At 43.1% G+C, this 21,160-nt stretch overlaps 1 protein-coding gene across 5 annotated transcripts in view; it reads left to right on the top strand.

The window, feature by feature from the left end:
- The window catches only part of SLC41A1 (solute carrier family 41 member 1), a 38,564-nt gene extending 20,566 nt beyond the window's left edge, over positions 1-17,998 (top strand). For all 5 annotated transcript variants that reach the window (XM_077334758.1, XM_077334761.1, XM_077334757.1 and 2 more), the window contains exons 4-11: positions 1,428-1,499; positions 1,827-1,971; positions 2,076-2,222; positions 3,248-3,395; positions 4,517-4,596; positions 4,867-5,001; positions 6,507-6,655; positions 14,425-17,998. In XM_077334758.1, coding sequence (XP_077190873.1) covers positions 1,428-1,499; positions 1,827-1,971; positions 2,076-2,222; positions 3,248-3,395; positions 4,517-4,596; positions 4,867-5,001; positions 6,507-6,655; positions 14,425-14,610 — 1,062 coding nt within the window. In that variant the 3' untranslated portion in view covers positions 14,611-17,998. The remainder of the gene's footprint in view (positions 1-1,427; positions 1,500-1,826; positions 1,972-2,075; positions 2,223-3,247; positions 3,396-4,516; positions 4,597-4,866; positions 5,002-6,506; positions 6,656-14,424) is intronic.
- Positions 17,999-21,160: the final 3,162 nt, after the last annotated feature.

Here is a 21,160-nt window from a genome sequence, read left to right as displayed (position 1 = left end):
CTCTGATCGATGTTTAAGTAGGCATCTCATTCTATGAAACTTTAATTCTTTATATATCTTGAGTTAGGGCAAAGCTTGTTTCTAAGCCTGTATATCAACTGTAAAGGCCAATGGTGTGACGTAAGAAATATCTGGAAAATTCAACCTTAGATGAAGCTTCAGTAATTGGATGGAGGCAGTATCTCAAACCTTGAGCAGCTTTTGCCTGAGAGGTGAAATACAGATATTTTAAGTACCTCCCATTTCCTCTTCTATCCTGGCTGTCAGCAAAAGAAAACAGTATGTATATTAATGTTACAGAAGAAAAGTTCTACGTTGTTCCTCTTTTCTGAGCAAAAATTTCAGCTTTGCCTAGTACAAAGCATCTAGCACATTGCCATAAATAGCTTCATTTTGAACTTCATGCATTTTGGGGAAGCTCTCTCTCCATTCTGGAGCCCTGGAGTCTCTTCTGTGTTCATTTTCCTTGGTTAGGGTACTGAAGGCACTGCAGGTATTCTGATTGTTTCAGGACCCCAAATATTATAAAATCACCCAGTGCTCAATGGGCCTCTGGCATGTGCTTTATTTGCTCTTAATTTTCACTGTTGTCACTCTGACCTTTTTCCTTATCAGATCTTGAGCCCCTTCCACAAGCAATTGAGTCAACATGATCCATCATTTGTGAGCCAGAAATAATATTTCATGCATCTGGCAAAGTAGATGAGTGTATCAGCAACTTGTCATGGGATTTTCTGGAAGTCCTGAGGCAGGGGCTTCATTTCTTGCTTATTTGAACCTTGAACAACAAAAAAGAGCTTAAAATACCAATGGAATTAAGCTGTCCACTCTAAATTAGACCAAAGAAGCTGGCTGCATTGCAGAAAAATATAGTGGCTATAGGATCTATGACTTAGGCATAGATTCTCACTCTGCCATGGGAGCTTTCTGGGTGACCTTGGGCTGACCTACTTTACAGGGTTGTTGTGAGGATTAATATGGAAGAGAGAAATGTTGTAAGCTGCTTTGAATCTCCATTGAGGAGAAAAGCAGCATATATATTAGATAAATAGAGGGTTTCTGTTTGGAGAGTTGCATCTTGTAATGTTGATGGTCTTGAAGGTATAGGGAAAGGCTATTGTAAAATGCAGAAGTTTGTGCTAATTCGAGTCTTCTCTCCCTCTGAACCTAGTTTTGAGGAGGCTTTAAATCCTGTGTAGTTGGGATGTGATTGAAGGCAGTTCCTGAAAGCTCTAGTCTAGAGGACTGATAAGGCTCCCTAACCATCAGTTATCCACAGATTAACTTGCACAGTCCAAATCAGTATGCATCCCAGGCAAGATATAAAGCAATCAGCAAAAAGCAGGTTCAGTGGATAAATGTGGGATTCCAAACCATGTTGCAACATGCACTGTTTTATTTACTTTGTGGCTTTTTTTTTCTTGTAGGCTAACATTGGGCAAATGGACACCCCCAAAGAACTCTGGAGAATGATAACAGGGAACATGGCTCTGATACAGGTAAATTTTGCAGAAGCTAACCGTGCCTTTGGGAAGTTGAGGGGTGTTATGAGGAAGGAGAAACCTTGGTTATGTCTTACTTAGCTACTTTAGGATTCATGGTCACTCCTGTGGCTATCAGACCCAAAGAATGCTGAGCAATCCATGGCCCCAGCCTAAGAAGCTCTTTCACTGACTTAGTGAAAAGGCAGTCAAGGTAGGCAAAAGGGAAATGGCTCAGTTGGCACCAGCAGCAAAAGGGATATAGCCACAAGCCCTTGGCTTCCATCTGTCTGAAAGCAGGAGCCTTTCGGTCTGCTCGATTAATATCTGCCTGTGTTTTCCTAGGTTCAAGCAACAGTGGTAGGTTTCCTGGCATCAATTGCTGCAGTGGTGTTTGGCTGGATCCCAGATGGACACTTCAGCATTGGTCATGCCATTCTTCTCTGTGCCAGTAGCGTGGCTACAGCCTTCATAGCTTCCCTTGTGCTGGGTAAGAAGGCAATTCTTTGGAGGTGGGCAGGGAGAAGGGAGAGCGTTCGGTCACTGCACTGCTGTTGCAGCCCAGCTAAACTGTGCCTCTCCCTGATCCTCTAGGCATGATCATGATTGGCGTCATCATCGGCTCTAGGAAGATGGGCATTAACCCTGACAATGTGGCTACACCTATTGCTGCAAGTCTGGGTGACCTCATCACTTTAGCTTTGCTTTCTGGAATCAGCTGGGGCCTCTACATAGAACTAGGTAAGGCAAAGAAGGTTGCATGGCCCTCTTTATGTTGCGTATGATAAGGAAGTGACTAGAAATCTTGGATTCCCTAACCCCCCCCCCCCCATATCTAGTTGTTAAGGTGCCTTGGGTGTGGCACTAGTCAAGCACGGGTGTACTGTTGACTTCTTGCAAGGCATGCTTTGCAAGCCAAGAGTTCCCTGTGGATGCAGGATCCCTCCTAAAGAGCAAGTGTGCCTCTTTTCCCTTGTCAGTTAACCCCAAATAGCATATGCACCATAAAGCACAGGATTTTGTGATTAGAGACTGCTCTCTCTGTTGGGCCATCTGATTTTGAAACCTGGAGTTAGTACGTTTAGAACCCACTGCTCTGTTTGTCACACATTGGAAACTTGGCACTTGTGTTCCTAGAACTGCCTTCCTGCATTTCACGTGTCCAGTCCAAAGTGCTTTCAGTGGCACTTACAATCATGGCCTTACTCATGGTTTAGAGAACGACACCCACATCATGGGCACATCCCATAGTAAGTTTCCAGTGCTTGCTCTGATTCTCTTAACCAACACTGTGTTAATTGTTAATTCCTTAACGCTCATAGAACGTTTTAGTGGAGAGCCAAACTAAGCACCAGCCAAAGGTCAGCTTGCACTTAAATCAACACCCTATCTACAAAGTCCAGACTTGATAGCTGGAAATTACCTCAGCCATGTGGACTACTGGAGGTCAGCTTGGACCGAAACTGCCTGTATGTGCTGTAGGGAATGGCTCCGTTGGAACAGAGCATTTGAACTCCTAGTATCGAGCCGTGCTTGAGTGTTGCTTAAATACTATGTGAATTAGAGCCTAGTGTTGACAGGTTAACCCAGGGGTAGTCAAAGGCTCATGGGAATTGTAGTCCATGGACATCTGGAGGGCTGCAGTTTGACTACCACAGCACAGGAGAAAAGGGGTATTTGGCTGTGGGGTGGGGTGAGGTGGGGTCTGATGTCTGCTTGTCATCCCACACCGGTCGTTCTCTGATCTCCCTTTTCTTTTCACTCAGAGGATAAGGCCTACGTGAATCCTCTGGTGTTTGCTTTCTTTGTTGCTCTGCTGCCCCTTTGGATCATCATTGCCAAGAGGAATCCAGCAACCCGGGAGGTGTTGTACTCTGGCTGGGAGCCGGTCATCATTGCTATGGCTATCAGCAGGTAGGAAGGCTGCAGGGGGTTGTGGCAGGGAAGGATGCCTGGAGGCATCTGTTCAAAATCTTATGTGGACGTGGTTAAAAATTAGCAGGGAGAAACAACATAGCAGAAGTGGGCTAACCATTCTGAGGTTGAGGTTTAAGTAGTTCTCTTGATCAGGATATAAACAGCCTTGTAAACAGGGCTTTTGACATTTGCATCTATCTAATCTCCACGTTTGGCAAAAAGTGATACTTATTTACCAGCCCCAGATAAAATGTGTCTTGGGTAGCAGCAGAGGGAACCCCTTCCTCAGCCAGGTAGTCCGGCAGCCAGAAATAAGACAAAGCAGCAATCTCTTGTGCCGCTGTCAAGCAAAACTGCTGAACCCAAAACATTTTGCCTCAAATTGCGTACGGCACCAAAGACAATTGCTTGAAAGAAAAATTGCGCATAGAATTCATACCTGTTGGACAAGGTTTAGATTGGACACTGGTGCTTTTGTGACATCATTCATTCACATGGATCAAGTTCTGAACCTTGTGAAATCTGTCTCCTACAATGACCTCTTTGCAAACAGTTCCTGCAGCTTTGTCATCTTTAGGATTTGAATCTTCTCTACTGTAGATGCAGTCTGAACATCTTCTGTCAATATACATTGATGCAACAGAACCTTAGATGGATCTACAGAGTCTGGGGATGAGAGGGCAGGATTTACAGAAACTTGAAGATAGTTTAAGGACCAGGATCTCTTCTTCCAGCCCAACAGTGCAAACTTCTAGTTTTTCGGAAGTGCTCCTGGAACTTGGACTCATTGCCAATTGCAGATATGCCATCTCAGATTTTAACAAGAGAAGAGAACTTATCAGAAGGCCCTTGGAATAGAATGCAGTCCAGTGAGCAGCATGAGGGAGGGTGGATCCTCTGCCATCCAATTGGGTTTTGTAATCTCTGCTCTTCCCTGGGGTAGGCTGCAAACTCCATGATTGAAAAGCCCTTTATACTTTTTTTTTTGGGGGGGGGGGAGTTTTGAATTACAGAAATTCTGTTAAGTGGTTACAATTAAAGCAATGACTCATCATGGATGCCTTTAAAACATCTAAAAGCCTATTCTCTATTCAACTCTTTTTTTCTTATTTTTTCAGTGTTGGAGGTTTAATCTTGGGTAAAACTGTGTCGGATCCAAATTTCGCAGGGATGGCTGTCTTCACGCCCGTTATCAATGGTGAGTTCTTTGTGTTGCCAGTATTTACAAACTGCAAGTGTCCAATTAAATCTCATACATCTCTGCTACTCTGTGATGGAGGAGTGAGAAATCCCACAAAGGCACTTCTGCTGCTGCCTTGGTTTCTGATTGAACAAAGGTTCCCTCTGTTTGGGACATGTGTGGCTGCCCTAGACTTACAAGTCTGTGATACTTGGGAGAATATCAGAGCTTGCACAGAGATAGCCATTTCTGTGGACTTACTGTACTGGTGTCTTCTTCTTTCTACAGGTGTTGGTGGCAATCTAGTTGCTGTCCAGGCTAGCCGCATCTCCACTTACCTCCACATGAGTGGGATGCCTGGAGAGACCTCAGAAATGGCGCCCCGCAAGTGTCCAAGCCCTTGCAGGACTTTCTTCAGCTCAGGTAGCCTTAAAATATATAGCAGGGGTCAAAATAGCATGTGCCCTTTTCACTTTCCCCCTTTCCTACTTTCTTTTATGTTGCAGCATCTACAGAAGTTGGGATGAAGCCACTGCATAAAATAGGAGGCTAAGTGGAGGTTGCTTGGTTGCACAAGCCCAGAGTGCTACAATGCTAGTACTGTAGCAAATCGATCAAAATGCTTCTTTGCCTGCATATTATCCCGGAGCATATTTGCAGGAGTTTCACATGGTTGTTCCAAATACCATTTTACTTGTGCTGCAGTCTTTAAAATTTTGCTTGTATGGTGAATGGAATGTTCTTAAGTCATCTTGGTGTCTGGAGCTCTCTCATTTAGTCTCAGCCATTTAGATGTTGGGGGGAAGTCAATAGTATAGCACAACATGAATTGCTAACTAATATTGAAGAATTAAAGAAGCCTCTTGTGGCGCAGAGTGGTAAGCGGCAGAAATGCTGTCTGAAGCTGTCTGTCCATGAGGTTGGGAGTTCGATCCCAGCAGCCGGCTCAAGGTTGACTCAGCTTTCCATCCTTCCGAGGTCGGTAAAATGAGTACCCAGCTTTGCTGCTGGGGGGTAAAATGGTAATGACTGGGGAAGGCACTGGCAAGGCCACCCTGTATTGAGTCTGCTATGAAAACGCTGGAGGGCATCACCCCAAGGGTCAGACATGACTCTCGGTGCTTGCACAGGGGATACCTTTACCTTTACCTTATTGAAGAATTAATGAACAGCCTTGCATATTTTTGCATTTTCAACTGTTAAATCTTCAGCTAGCTTTTGTAGTAATGCCAGAGGCTGGGTCTAGATCAGTCCATAAATTTCTGCTAGCAGAGAGTTAAATTTCTGGGCTCTGCATTACAGTTCTCCTAAAGTGTAGCCTTGCCTAGAATTCATATGTCTGTGCTTACAACAGGGCTGCAAAGGATAAAACTTGTAATGCAGAATCCAGCACCTTCTGACAAGTTGTGATCTTTTTTCTATGATCACCTTGAGATCTGGGAAGCTGACATAAATCTTTGAATATGTGTAGCCCTGATGGAGGTGGGGGAAAATGTAAAAAAAATAAAGTAAGTCTGGAGGGGTTCCCTTATAAGCGTTGCTCTCTGATACAGGTTGGTACCTTTTACAGACTTTTGTCTGCAGATTTTGATCTTTCTGTGACCCCTGATAAACCAAACTAATTGCACATCTATGTAGTCCAGGAATAAAATGTAGCTTATTTTATTTTTATTTTATAAGTTGTATGATTGGGGGGGGGAAGACACAGTAAGAGTTTAATATGTTGTTGTTGTTGTTAATAAATGTCTAAACTACCTCTCTCCTATATGGTTCAAGGAATTCAGATTTGTTTGTAGCATATATAGTCCTCACATGTATTTATGTCCAATGGGCAGAACTGAGGCAGAAATAATGAAGGGGGCTCGGTTCCTTTTGGAACTTCTCTGTGCCTGTTTAACTCCTCTGCTTTCTGTTTATGTGTCCTACAGATGTGAATTCCCAGTCTGCCCGGGTGCTCTTTCTCCTGGTGGTTCCTGGCCACTTAGTTTTCCTTTACACTATCAGTTCAATGCGGGGTGGCCACACGACACTCACCTTGATCTTTATTGTTTTCTACATGACAGCAGCACTTCTCCAGGTAAGCCATGGCCATTTATTGACTGGGATGTGACTAGAAGAGTAGATGCAGATTATATTGATCATGGAAATCCAACTGACTCATACAGTTAAGGGAATGGTGCTTTCTCTGGAAATAGTTCTAAAATGAGCTCAGTACATCTTTCCTGGGCAACTGCTTAGAAATGACAGAGCTGAATATCATTTTAGTACAGTGGCTTTTAATGTAAGGGCCCATTCACCTGGATTGTTTGTGGGCTAGCATATATTCTTGTCTCATAGGAAAGAGATTTCAGAGTTAAAATAAGTTCCTTCTGCATTCCAATAAAGCATGTGAGAGGAGTAACAGCCAGGGTGAAGGAGGTGGCAAAAGAATTGCTAGTTGGCAAAGAAGTGTGGTGTTAAACTGGTACATATACTGTCGCCTTGCCTATTTAACTTCTATGCGGAGCACATCATGAGAAAGTCGGGATTAGAGGAGTCACAAATTGGGATCAAGATTGCAGGGAGAAATATCAACAACCTCCGATATGCAGATGATACCACTCTAATGGCAGAAAGTGAAGAGGAACTAAAGAGCCTGTTGATGCAGGTGAAGGAGGAGAGTGCAAAAGTTGGCTTGAAACTCAACATCAAGAAAACAAAGATCATGGCATCCAGCCCTCTCAATTCCTGGCAAATAGATGGGGAAGAAATGGAGATAGTGACAGATTTTATTTTCCTGGGCTCCAAGATCACTGCAGATGGGGACTGCAGCAAAGAAATTAAAAGACACTGGCTCCTGGGGAGGAAAGCTATGGCAAATCTAGATAGCATCGTAAAAAGCAGAGACATCACCCTGCCAACAAAAGTGCGTTTAGTCAAGGCTATGGTATTCCCAGTTGCAACGTATGGCTGTGAAAGTTGGACCATAAGGAAGGCCGAGCATCCAAGAATTGAGGCTTTTGAACTCTGGTGCTGGAGAAGACTCTTGCGAGTCCCTTGGACTGCAAGGTGAACAAACCGGTCAGTCCTGGAGGAGATCAGCTATGACTGCTCCTTAGAAGGCCAGATCCTGAAGATGAAACTCAAATACTTTGGCCACCTCATGAGAAGGAAGGACTCCAGGAAGGCCTGGAGGATCATTGTCCATGGGGTCGCGATGGGTCGGACACGACTTTGCACCTAACAACAACAACACCTATAATACAAGGATGCTATAGAATCAGCAATTCCCTGTCTTTAAGACTTTATAGCCGTCTTCTAAAACTGGTAGCTCTTCTGTAGGACTACCTTGTGATGTCACTTTTCTTTGAATAATGTCCACATTTAGCATTCTTGAATTCCCTGGTGACAGATATTGCTGCACCCTTTCCTGTGGTATTTGACAGCATTCAACTTGTCATTTTAAAAAGTCTTTCCACAAGGATTCTTGCTCCTTATGTGGCACATTGGGGGGGGGGGGGGAGTATGCTGAGATGGTGTGAGTCTACACACACATGGATAAATAGATTCCTTCCTCTCTCTCAGACACACGCACAAACACACTGTCATAACAGTACGCTTGTGTTGCTGCGAAGTCCCCTTCCATCCCCTAACATGGCATGCTAGAAGGTGTGTTCCACATCAGAAACTTGGTTACTACTTTTAAGAGAACTGGCAATTTAAGAGAGAAACTGGAACACTGTATCACAGCCTGACCAGCTAACTGACAAATAATTTTGCTAGGATCAGTCTTTCCATCTCACGTAACAGTTGTGCCTACAGTAAATATACCAGTACTATGAAGAACTTTGTCAATCTACGTGATAATCAGAAATACACTTTAAACTACTTTTACAACATGCAATTAAAATTATGTGGTGTACTTAAGAGTAAATGCAATGTAATTTATACTGGGGAAGCAAAAAGGAATTCAAAGAGACATACTGTTGAAGACAAGCATAGTATCTGGCATTAAAAAATTGGGGCACCATAATATCTAGCATTAAGAGCCTCTTGTGGCGCAGAGTGGTAAGGCAGCTGTCTGAAGCTCTGCCCATGAGGCAGGGAGTTCAATCCCAGCAGCTGGCTCAAGGTAAACTCAGCCTTCCATCCTTCCGAGGTCGGTAAAATGAGTACCCAGCTTGCTGGGGGGTAAACGGTGATGACTGGGGAAGGCACTGGCAAACCACCCCGTATTGAGTCTGCCATGAAAACGCTAGAGGGCGTCACCCCAAGGGTCAGACATGACTCGGTGCTTGCACAGGGGATACCTTTACCTTTACCTTTAATATCTAGCATTAAAATTTTGGACCAGTTATAGCTCACACAGCCATAAGACTCTCAGCTGAAAAGAGGCTGAATGAATCTTTCAACTAGCAACCATGGCACCCTGTGGGTTAAATAAGAGCATTACTTGGCCTGCCCTGACTTTGATAGATGTATACAAGGACAGCAGGTTTTTGTTCACAGCTGGCTGGTGGGAAAGAGACTGACACTTTGAAACAATGCAAGTCAGTTTTGATGATCCCTTCTCTGTTTGCAATGGATTACTGTAAGCTTAACATATATTGCTCTTATATTCTTTAATATATTTATACTTGCTTAAGTGTACTACATGCTCAAGAACATTTGAGTGAAATGTGTTGGGTCACATAGAGTGAATGAAATTTAGTCCCATGGCACCATTTTTTCTTCATTCCTTCCACTTGGTTATTTAAATCTCTGCGCCATTCAAACTTCCCTTTTAAAATATTTTTATCTGTTAAAGACACATTTTTCAAATCCCTGCAAATTGGAGCTTTTTTATATCTCAAAAGTAGAAAACATACTTAAAGAATTTGAAAAATCTGTATAGCATACCAGTAGTTTTAGGGAATTGTGTTATGGCAACTGAATGACCACCCAGATTTAAAACACTTTTAGTTTATTCAGAACAATTTTATGCCACCTCACTGCCAAAGTGGCTTACAAAATAAAAATAATAAACAAAACATTAAAGTATATTAATTAAAATAGAGCATTAGAAATAACAGGACAACATAAAAACAGATAATAAAAATAGGCCACAGACAACTTTAAACAAGCATTTCCACACAAACATAACTTTGGTTTGTTTTTAAATGTAATAAAAAACTTTGAACCAGCATTTGGCCAGGTGCCTAAAAGAAACCAACATAATTGCTAGGTGGGCCTCAAGGGGGAAGGACATTCCACAAGAGGAGGCACTACCGGAAAAGATCTCTCTGGTAGCCACCCAACTCACCTCTGAAGGGAGAAGCCCAAAAGGTAAGGATTTGTGAGAATAGTCTTCAATTGCTGAAATAATGGTGCCTCTCTACTGACACTGGCAGTCAGAATGTGTTGGACTCTCTGCAGTTACAAAGAAAATATGCTGAGTCAGGAATTCAGCAGAGAAATTTCCAGATCTTTAAAACTGAAAGCTGAGCACAAAGCATTTGAAATATCACAGTTAAATGAAACTCTAGGATATCCCGGAGAAATACTCACATTGGAATACTGAAGTCATTGTTGTAATACTGCTTTTAAATCAATAGTGCTGCATCTCCTTTCTCCAGGGCCATGGGCAGAGGGCCACTGTGGGAGACAAACAATCTCACTGCTGCCAGCTCCCTTCTAGGGTTCCTTAGAGCACAGTTTTATCCCTCCTGTTATTCAACGTTTTTATGCACCCTCTTGCCCAGCTGTGGGTTTGGACTTGGGTGTCATCAATATGCCTATGACATCCAGCTCTGCATCCTGATGGACAGCTAGCCAGACTCAACCCACTCCCCTTCCCAAGTCATTTGTCTGGATGTTGTGATGGCTTCGATCAAGCACAGTTATCTGAAACTCAACCCCTCAAAGACAGAAGTCCTATGGCTAGGTAGGAAAGGGATTGGAGAGGAAGTGCATTTGTCCACTCTAGATGGGGTGCAGCTGTCTCCTTGTCTATAGAGGCACAGGTCACTAGAGAGGCACAGCTGGTGTTTTACTGCAGTGGTCCCCAACCCCGGTCCGGGGACCGGTGCCGGTCCGCATATCAGTTGGTACCGGTCCGCGACTCCTCCTCATCCTCCTCTCTGGCTGCTGCCTTGGGGGCTGCCCTGCCACTCTGCTGCCGGCTTACCTTTGGTGCTCTCCACCGGCCGCCATGGCTGGGGCTCCCCCTTGGCATGGCACTGCGCTGCTGCTGCTGGCAGAGCCCCCCAGCGGACGGCGGGAAAGCAAGTGGAGCAGGGACTAAGGCGGCGGCGACGTCCCTCAGCAAAAAGACTACCCCCCGTTCGGGCCTCAGTAAAATTGTCAAGCGTTGACCGGTCCCCTGTGATAAAAAGGTTGGGGACCACTGTTTTACTGTCTTTGCCAAGCTAAATTACTAGTTTCCCCGGAACACCTAGCCATAGCGATCCATGTGATGGTCACTTCCAGGCTGGATTACTGCAACTTGCTCTATACAGGCCTGTTCTTGTCCCTGATCTGGAGACTGCAACTGGTCCATAATTCAGTAGCTTAGGTTCTCACTTGGGTTCTTTCTAGAACACTGTGGAGAACCCATATCAAACCTGTCCTCAGGCAGCTGTGTTGGCTCCTGGTTCAATCCTGAATCAGGTTCTAATCTTTAAGGCCAATGTACCTGTACCCCTCCCCCTCCCAGGGCTGGCCCTCAAGACGTGTATTTGGCATCAGTCCGGAACAGGCCTGGCTCCTTTTGGGCCTGGCTCAAAACTGGCCCAAACTAAAGAGCTGCAGGGGTTGGAGTATACAGGAGAGGAGGTAGGGCACCAGAGAGGAGGGTTGAAATGTATCCAGTGGGGGGTGTGGTGGGAACTGTGCTTGGAAAGCCAAAGGAGGGAGGAGAAATATAGCTATTGGGATAAAGGAAGGAGCTGAGTGTTTTGGGGAGAGGGTAGTATACAAGAGCAGGGGAGAAGTTGGAGGCAAGGATAAAACAGGAGCCTTGAGCAAACCTGAAGACTTAATAAGATTTTGTTGCGTCCTTTTTATTTTCTAGGCATCGGTCATTGCTTTTCTCCCCAGATGGGGATCCATAGCAATTTACAAGTAGCATTCTTGTCATCTATGTTTTTGTTCTCACAACAGTTGTGCAGGGTACATTAGGCTGAAAGAATGATGGGCCCAAAGTCCCCCAGCAACTTTCAGGGCAGACTGGGTCTTATGAACCTGGACCTCCTAGGTGTTTGTCCACAAGCTCAAACCTCAGCACTTTGGGGTGTAAGAGTGTCTTTACGGAAGGTCAGGTCTCTAAATGGGACAGAAGTGTAAGGAAAGGAGTGGTCAGTGGGAGCAGACTTGAAATTTGGAGGAGAGTGGATTGGTATGGCTGAGTGATGGGAGAAAAGGACTGATTTAGGAGTTCTGATCATGGACAGATGGCTGGTGAATCTGGAGGGTTTGTGATATTTGCAGAAGAATGAGCAAGTATTGAAGGCAGTGACTCCATTTCCTTGGGGAGCTTATATTATTTGTGTTTCTTAGTCAAGTGGGGAAGAAAGCAAAAATACTTGCATAGTTTCATAGAGAAATGTTGATGTAGTGTAGTGGGGAAGTACATTTTCAGAAAGGGAAGTGGACCCATGGAATTTGTGCCAGAGGAGGGGTGGAATGGACAAGAAAATCTCTCTTAAGGTAGAAGGCATACTCAAGGCAGCTTACACTTAGCGAGTCAGTAGCGCTGACAAAATGGAACATTTGCACTGCACCCCACCTACTAATGAAAGGAGACCACATGTTGCAGCTAGGTTGGGGAGTAATGCCACTGTACTGAAGGATAAGTTTTCTGAAGTTGGCATTTACATTATTACCAGTGTTTGCTACTAAAATTTCCTGTTTGGGGCACCGTATGTCTGTGAACAGCTGTTTTCTTAATAAAAATCAATAAATCAAAAGCTTACAGATATGTGCCTAAATGCCACACTCAAGATTGCAACAGCACCAATACTGACTCCAGGTTTGGATGGAATAATTCAATGCCAGAGATAAAGGTAAAGGTAAAGGTATCCCCTGTGCAAGCACCGAGTCATGTCTGACCCTTGGGGTGACGCCCTCTAGCGTTTTCATGGCAGACTCAATACGGGGTGGTTTGCCAGTGCCTTCCCCAGTCATTACCGTTTACCCCCCAGCAAGCTGGGTACTCATTTTACCGACCTCGGAAGGATGGAAGGCTGAGTCAACCTTGAGCCGGCTGCTGGGATCGAACTCCCAGCCTCAATGGGCAAAGCTTTCAGACGGCTGCCTTACCACTCTGCGCCACAAGAGGCTCAATGCCAGAGATATCATTTATCAAAGACTGTTATAGGAAATTTAGTATTTGAGCATATTTGTATGAGTAGAAAGTAATGTTAATTGAGTTTGCCTATGTCCTTTATAAAGTTTATCTCTCTGGTACTTGGCATTAGATTTTTGTGGCACATGTGGGCTGGCCCAACAAAGTAAGATTTGGCTCTCATAACGAATGAGTTCCTAAACCTCTGCTCTAAACTGTCTGTCCAGGCAGGCTGCGTACCTACAGGATGACACTAATCGGCCTGCCTGCCTGCAGGGAAGCAAGGTGGCCAGTATTTCTTTTGGCATTCCCCTTTCCCTTGTCCAAGCTTTATCTTGCACAACTACAGGCTGACAAGTTGGGCAGGATGAATAATGGAATGGGAGTCAGTGCATGAGAAAGGAATCCTGGAGATGCCGATTACCCTTAGCTGTCTGCTGTGGGTCTGGGCTTTGCATAATCCTTGGACAAACGGTGTGGGAGGGGATCTTCCGACCTGCTGACGCCCCACTCAGTGTTTGTTGAAGTAGCTGTTTGTATGGGGTGGATGGGTGGAGCTGAACTAAAGCTGGTGGGAATGAATCATCAGGAAGAGAAAGGCAGGCGCTAAATATAGGCTGCAGCCCCCTGACAGGCTGGCAGTCACTTGAGAAGTTGGAAAGAAGCTTTAGCAGGCTAGTAAGCGTATCTTAAAATTTGAAGTTTCCCAGTTCTTTGTACAGGGAGTTTCCTAACAACTACATTCCAGATGTAGTCAGAATGTAGTCAGAGACCCATAAGGTAGAGCTTTCCAATTCAGTAAGGACAGTCACAGCCCTTAGTGGCTGATGCTTGTAGTGCTGCTAGTTAGAGCTGAATAAGTTCCCCACCACCCAGTAAACCTTCTCTTCTGAGAACTTACTGTGCACAATGCCTTCATCAATTAAGTACTTTGTGCATGCATGTACACCTGTGCGCTCAGACATTATTTGCTGAGAACGGAAAGAAACACCTCCTGCTATGGGACAATAGCTGCAGCCAAAAAGTGAATATGGATGCCAGTGGCTGTCTTGGCTTCTCTCTGCTTCTCTGGGGTGACCTTTCTGTCCGTTATCTCCCCCCAACTAGAGGAGGGAACATCAAACCGGCATCACATTAGCAGGGTGAGTGGCTGGTTTGTTCAGGTCGCTGTCCTTGAGGTGCATCATCTGCCAGGTTGATTGGAAGACTCAAGAGCTGAAGAGGTTGAGTGGGGTAGGCAGGAAGAATGGCTGGTGTGCACAAGCTAACTAGCTACCATTGCTTACTCTGGCATTTGAAATGGGGCTTTTAACCTCCATGCCCATTTGTCTGTCCTCCTGCCCTGAGGTAGTGCTGATGTCCAGCCCAAATAAATTGTATAATGACCAATTCTTCTGTATGGTTGATTAACCTCCCTATGAAACCAGAAATGGGCTGGAGACAGGAATAGCTTGTCAAAAGCAAAGGCCTAAGATGCATTTGACTAAATCTGTTATAGTGCCTAGACTTGTGGCTAATGTGACCACTTTGCTTTTGTCTTCTAGGTTTTCATTCTTCTCTACATTGCTGACTGGATGGTCCACTGGATGTGGGGCAGAGGCCTGGACCCGGACAACTTTTCAATTCCTTATTTGACAGCACTGGGTGACTTGCTTGGGACAGGTTTCTTGGCACTCAGCTTTCACATCCTCTGGCTCATTGGAGACCGGGACACAGATGTGGGGGATTAAAGGCACCCTTCCATGACTTTTTTTCCACTTCCCAGCTCTTCTTGTTCAGTGACATTCCCTCCTCCCCCCAAGTCTTGCTGCCACCTTTTGTCTCTCTTTGGGACTTCAACTTTGATATTGGATTCTCATTATTTTCAATGGGAATTTTATGTGGTTTATATTTCAAGCCAAGTTTGTACAGGAAAAAAATAGTTTTAAGAAGGGCAAAACAAAAAAGTGTAAAGACAATCACCAAGTGCAATTTCATAATTAATGTCTAAACTAATAGAATGTTATAGAAAATGGATCAGCAATTCAGATTTTAATGAAACATCACTTCCCTCATTCTGAACCCACATGGGACGCTAAATGTAAAGGGCCACTTGTCTGTCCACATTTTTTTTTAAATGTTTGTGATGCAATTCAGGTTTATTTTGTTATTAAACTAGGGGCAAGAGTTCTTCACCTAACAACTGTGTTTGGAAACTGATTAAATGGTTTGTAGCTACTACATACTTACTGCATATCCACTGCCGGCTTGTTTGCACTAGTAGTGTTCTCTCTGATTAGGCCAATACCTTTGATCTTTGTGCAAATAGCAAAATTGAAGTTTGCTGTTATGTATTACATACTTCCCTTTGCTGATGAATGAGATCTTGAATGGACATTGAGTTGACCTGCAGTATTTCTTTCTACCACCAAATTTGCTAATAAGAGCATGAAAGCTGAGCTCTAAAATACTTGTTCATCCAAAGCTCAGCTCTTGAATACTAGCCATTGTTCATACTGGTAAGATGCGCCAATCAAGGTGCTGCCATTTTATATATTCTAATCCTTCCCTGCCCTCCTGAAAAGGTAGGGCTATGTCATTTTTCATGGCATCATGCCAATTCTCATTGGAAAATATTAAACTCCTTTAAACATAAGCTGCCAAAATATAGCCCATCTCCACTCCCAAAGGTTACATTTTCACTTTTTTACACAGCAAATTATGTACCCTGGATGCTTACTCATCCACCAGCTTTAAAAAATATTGCTTCCTTGCCAGCACTGTGTAGGGGCCACATGATCTGCAAAGTTGTGAACTAAGTAGAATCCAGAACACTCTGTTGGTATCATGGATGTCTGGTACTAAGAGTAGTCTTAAGTTTTCTGGAGCTAAGCCATGTTCCTACACTCTGAACTAAGATTGCTTTCCATCTACCAACAGCTAGGGAACTTGATACAAGATTGAGTGGATTTAAAACTCCATACAATAGATTTTTGACTTCCCTGGTTAGCATCTTTCATATTATTCCTAGCATACCATAAGGCAGTTGTTTTTGCAGTAAAGGCCTTCATAAACATTCATGGTTGAAAACTCTTCACTTGTGAGTTTTGTATGGAATATTAGATCACATAGAGGGTCTGTGACTGTTAATTATATGTGCCTGCTCTTCTGAGCTATTGTTCCCTAAATACTGACATGTACTTGCCACATTTCTTGCCTTTGCATTATGCCATCTTTCAGTTTTTGACACTACCATGTTATAGCGGGACTGAGAGAAGTTTGGATCTCCTATAGTATTTGGCCTATTTTATGTCTAGAGAAGTATGTTACACTGGCCAAAAACTGACACAGTGCTTCACTGGGGAAATGTTGTTTCTCATATCCTAAGTATGTCCTAAGTAAGGTTAAACACTTCAAATATTTTGTTTACTGTATTCTTCAACCAATGGCTTACCACCAGGGCAACCATAGTTTGAAAAATGGGTCACACAGATCTGCTTGCATTAGCAGGAATTTCCTTTTTTTCCCACCCCCTCTTTTTTTTTTTTTTGAGTGCAACTTGATTGTTGAATGCTGATCTGTAGTTTTGATTCCCATTCTCTGTGCTGGTTGTGTGCATGGAATAGTTGTATGAGCAATTCAGTACACATAAGTATAAATATCCTAAATAGCTCCCACTTGCATGAAATGTATGGAAGGGGATCCTTTTCATTCACCACAGTACTAAAGGGTTCTTCAGAATGGTGTCTTTGTAGCCAGGGAGTCTGCTGTGCCTGATTTTTTTTTCATTATTAGATTAAATGCTGTAAATCTAAAGTTGCTGGAGTTTCAGTTGACTACAAATAAGGCTTACTGGATTTCCAAGCTACTCAATTAGTTTGTCCCTGCTTTTGCATGAGCAGTGGCATATTACTTCATTATGTATGTGATTCTTTCTCAAATAAAGGTGAAGGAGCATGATTATATTTATATCAAGAATTTCAGGTCTCTGTGAAAGCCAAGGTCCCTGATTTGATTGGCAACTCTAAACAGGCCCTAATACAATTTTATATTAATTGGATGGATATTTCCTTCAGAAGGTTGGCTAGCTCTACCTTGATCAATAAGGACACTGTTGCCAGCAGTAAGTACCTTGGTTCAACCTCAGTATTAGATGCATCATCAAAAGAAGTTTCCATTTACTATGAATTTAGGGTTCAAGCCTTTAGCAGTATTGTTCAAATTCTGAAAGCATAATCAAAACAAGACCACTGGAAGGCAGTTGGTTGGTCCCTAAGCAACATAGCAATGGCTCAGTTGGACCTGTGTGACTGATGCTTGAACTGGGATTACTTCAGAGTAGTGCTATAGACCTTTTTTACACTGGGCTGTTCACAGCAGTTTCTGCTTATCGTGCCCCACGTAGGATATGTGGGATCACTATGAGAAGGTGTCTGTAGGGCAATCCTTCCATTGCAAGAGAGCACCAGTAATGTGGATGATGTCAAGATGATGACATTAGGGTTGCCTTACTTCTGACACTAACTGCTGAAGTCTAATCCTCAAGAGTAGCTGAAGAGCTCCCTCCCCCATAAGAACCTTGAATGTATTTAGGTTCTGGTCTAAAATGGACCTTCACAAAATAACTTGCAACATTCTATGTGCATTAATGAGGGCCTGAAACTTTTATCCCATTGCCTCTTGAACTTCTAAAATTAGCTTTGTCTCACTATCTTAAATGTTGACCTGACACACAAACTCATGGAACTTCATGCAAGTGTTTTTGTCATGTTATTCTCCCCCCCCCCTAATTAACGTCTGTGTTCAACTCTTGTATTAGTCACAAGATTTAGCCCAAGGTTCAAAAGCTGAGTGCTTAGAGCTGCTTGGGTGATATCTCTAATATTTGTTTTGTCTGCAGTGGGGTTAGGGTTGGAATAAAAATGGGGTGTTTAAACAGGATTTCCTGTAGAATAATTTTTTTCTCATCAGTTGCACTCAAATCCATGTATATCTAGATCTGGCTGAAAATGAAAATGATTGGTTTACACTTCTATTCAGAGAATTCTTAATTATTTATAGTTGCTATAACTGAATTGACAAATGTCAACTTAACTGATAAATTATATTTGGTAAAATAAAGATTACATTTATTTATAAGGCTTCTGGTTCTCTTTATTTTGTTTCAGAGGAATTAGTGACTTACAGGTGAAGATTCTGCTAAGTTACAATAAGTTTCAGTCTATCCCATTCCTGGGCTTGTCCAGACTTCTTGTGTGTCCCACTCTAATGATGCCAACTTCACCACATTCCCTCCTGTCTTAGTCTATAGCAGTGGTTCTCAATCTGGGGGTTGGGACCACTTTGGGGGGGGGGTTGAACAACCCTTTCACACTGGGTCGCGGCAGGGTGAGCAGCTTCACGGGGGGGGGGGGGGGTGCTGCAACTGTTGCCTCTCCTCCTGAAGGCGCCTGCCAATTTATATACAATTTATAGCCCATTTATATACAATCATGAACAATGGATTTTCATGCCATTGGTCAGTTTTGGTTTAATTTCTGTGGAAGAACACTTACATAATTTTATGGTTGTGGTCACCACAACATGAGGAACTGTATTAAAGGGTCACAGCATTAGGAAGGTTGAGAACCACTTGTCTATGGGAAACTTTCTCCATGAACCCTTTACTCACAATCAGTATGCTCCCCCACTTAAGGTAAAGGTCTTGTATATAATGACTGTGTGTTTTATAGAAGTCCAAACTAAAGAAAAGTGTACCCTGTTACAGTGGCTAATCTCATCTGCATAAAAGTTCTAGAATTCCTACAAAGACTGAAGTGTGTACTGTTACCATTGTACCACTGAATCCCCTGTATATGATATGAGGACACAGCTGACTTGTTGATTCTCTTGGACATGTCAGTGGTTTTAGTTAGTGTACTTATGCTGTCCCTTCTGAACTGGGAGTTAAGGAGTACTATACTGGTGGTTCTTGTCCTACCTAGAGGATAGGTTCCAGAAGGTGGTGCTAGAGTCCTTTGTCCACTTCCAATGATTAACATCTACATGAAACCTTAGGATTTGGGATTGTTCCATGTGCTGATGTCACTTTTTCTCCTTTAATTGGTGTCTGATGAAACAAGGGAAATCCTATGTATGAGTCTCAAGTTGGTGGCAGGCTGAATAAGAATTGTTAATAAAGATCTGGAATTATGAAGCTACTGTTTATGTGGATTCTGTTAAACCTTCATACTTTTGCTACCAATGTTAGATGGCTGGATGTGAATTTGTTTCCCAAATTCATAGATTGGGGTACTTTTGGACCCGTATTTGTTTTTGGCAATTGGAATTGCTTTCACATCTCGAAACACCTTTTCACTAACTTGTTCCTATGTCAGTTGGATGCATCCCTTCTTGAAACTGAAATTGAATTGTGCATGCATGTGAAAACATACACAACATTTGAACCAGGGTAATGGACAGGCAGATCTATATACTAGGGAGACAGATGGGCGGATGAATTTGAGCCACTCATCAGAAAGTAGGCCCAACAAACCTAGATGTGCATCCATAGACAATCCTAAACTAAATGGCAAATCCTAGAACAGGACATGAGATGGACTGAGACAATAAGGGAAGCTGCAGCATTTAAATTGGCAAGATCAGAGAAAGGCTTGCAATGATAGGATGCTTTGGAGATCATTAATTCATAGGGTTACCAATAAGTAGTATTTGTTCTTATATGCTGTTTTTCTCTACTAGAAAGAGTCTCAAAGTGGCTCACAATCACCTTCCCTTTCCTCTCCCCACAACAGACACCCTGTGAGGTAGGTGAAGCTGACAGTGTTCTGACATTATCACTCCCAGAACAGCTTTATCAGTGCTGTGGTGAACCCAAGGTCACCCAGCTGGCTGCATGTGAGGGAGCGGGAATCAAATCAAACCTGGCTCGTCAGATTAGACTGCATGCTCCTAACCCTTACACCAAGTCGGAAACAACTTAAGGGCATATAGCAGATAGACAGGAGGGTAAGTGGGATAGGGAGGAAGTCTTGTGTAAAGGACTGCATTAAATGTGATCCAGCTGTGTTCTCTGTCTTTACAGGACCTAATAAAATACTTGCTTCAGTTGTCAGTATATCGAAAGTTTTTTTTGCTCTAAGGCAAGTACCTCTCTGGTTTCCTGATTTGACAACTGAAAGGAAGGTTGTCAGTAGACACAGAACTAAGAACCAAGTTAAACAAGTTTTTGGTTTGTGTTTACAACACATGCTTATAGCTTAAACCTTTATATTTCTTTTTCTAGAGTGATGGGATACAAGCATTTATTTTCAAAAAATAAAACCCAAGGATGGCTACATGAAACTGTAAAGCATATGATGAATTTGAATGATACAATGATTGTATGAGTGTAAAAAAATATGCAGCAGAACATGATGTATTTTCAAATAAGGTTTTTTATAAATATCTTTTTCAATATATTAAACTTTTATATCTCCCCACCTCAAGCCTCTTGTGGCGCAGAGTGGTAAGGCAGCCACCTGAAAGCTTTGCCCATGAGGCTGGGAGTTCAATCCCAGCAGCCGGCTCAAGGTTGACTCAGCCTTCCATCCTTCCGAGGTCGGTAAAATGAGTACCCAGCTTGCTGGGGGGTAAACGGTAATGACTGGGGAAGGCACTGGCAAACCACCCCGTATTGAGTCTGCCATGAAAATGCTAGAGGGCGTCACCCCAAGGGTCAGACATGACTCGGTGCTTGCACAGGGGATACCTTTACCTTTACCTTTATCTCCCCACCTCATATTCTTCACCCTTCTGCATAGCTCCCCAAAAATAGGCCTTCATTTTTTATGTGAGAAGGTAAATAGCCATGTCTCACTGTATCAAAATCAGACTGAATGCTTAATATATCACTTTTTTAAGTTCACTTATATGCTGAGCTGGCCTGCAAGGGTGAGCTCTTCTACCAGGCATTTGGTTGAGACCGGGCATAGCCAACATCTGAAGAGCCCCTGCACCCTCGCTCCCAGAACTCCATCAGTGCCCTCTGGACCTGTTTGCATTGTTGCACTGTTTGCACAGTTACAATTATCAGTTATTAGTATTAATGTTACAGTTATTTATATGTTATAGATTGTTTCATGTATTGTTTATACGTTTTATGTAAACCACCCTGAGACTCCAGGGAGGGCAGTATATAAATATAATAAATAAAATAGATATCAATAGCATTGAAAGTAGAAAGTGGTAGAGGCTGAATTAATCTCAACTAGTTTGAAGGAAGAAATGTGGGGAGGGGCTGAGGAGCAAAAAATTAACTGT

The sequence above is a fragment of the Paroedura picta genome, chromosome 4 (genome assembly GCF_049243985.1).
Source record: "Paroedura picta isolate Pp20150507F chromosome 4, Ppicta_v3.0, whole genome shotgun sequence".
NCBI classification, from domain to species: Eukaryota; Metazoa; Chordata; class Lepidosauria; order Squamata; family Gekkonidae; genus Paroedura; species Paroedura picta.
Note: the sequence above shows the minus strand (reverse complement) of the source record. Positions and strands in the feature narration are given on the sequence as shown.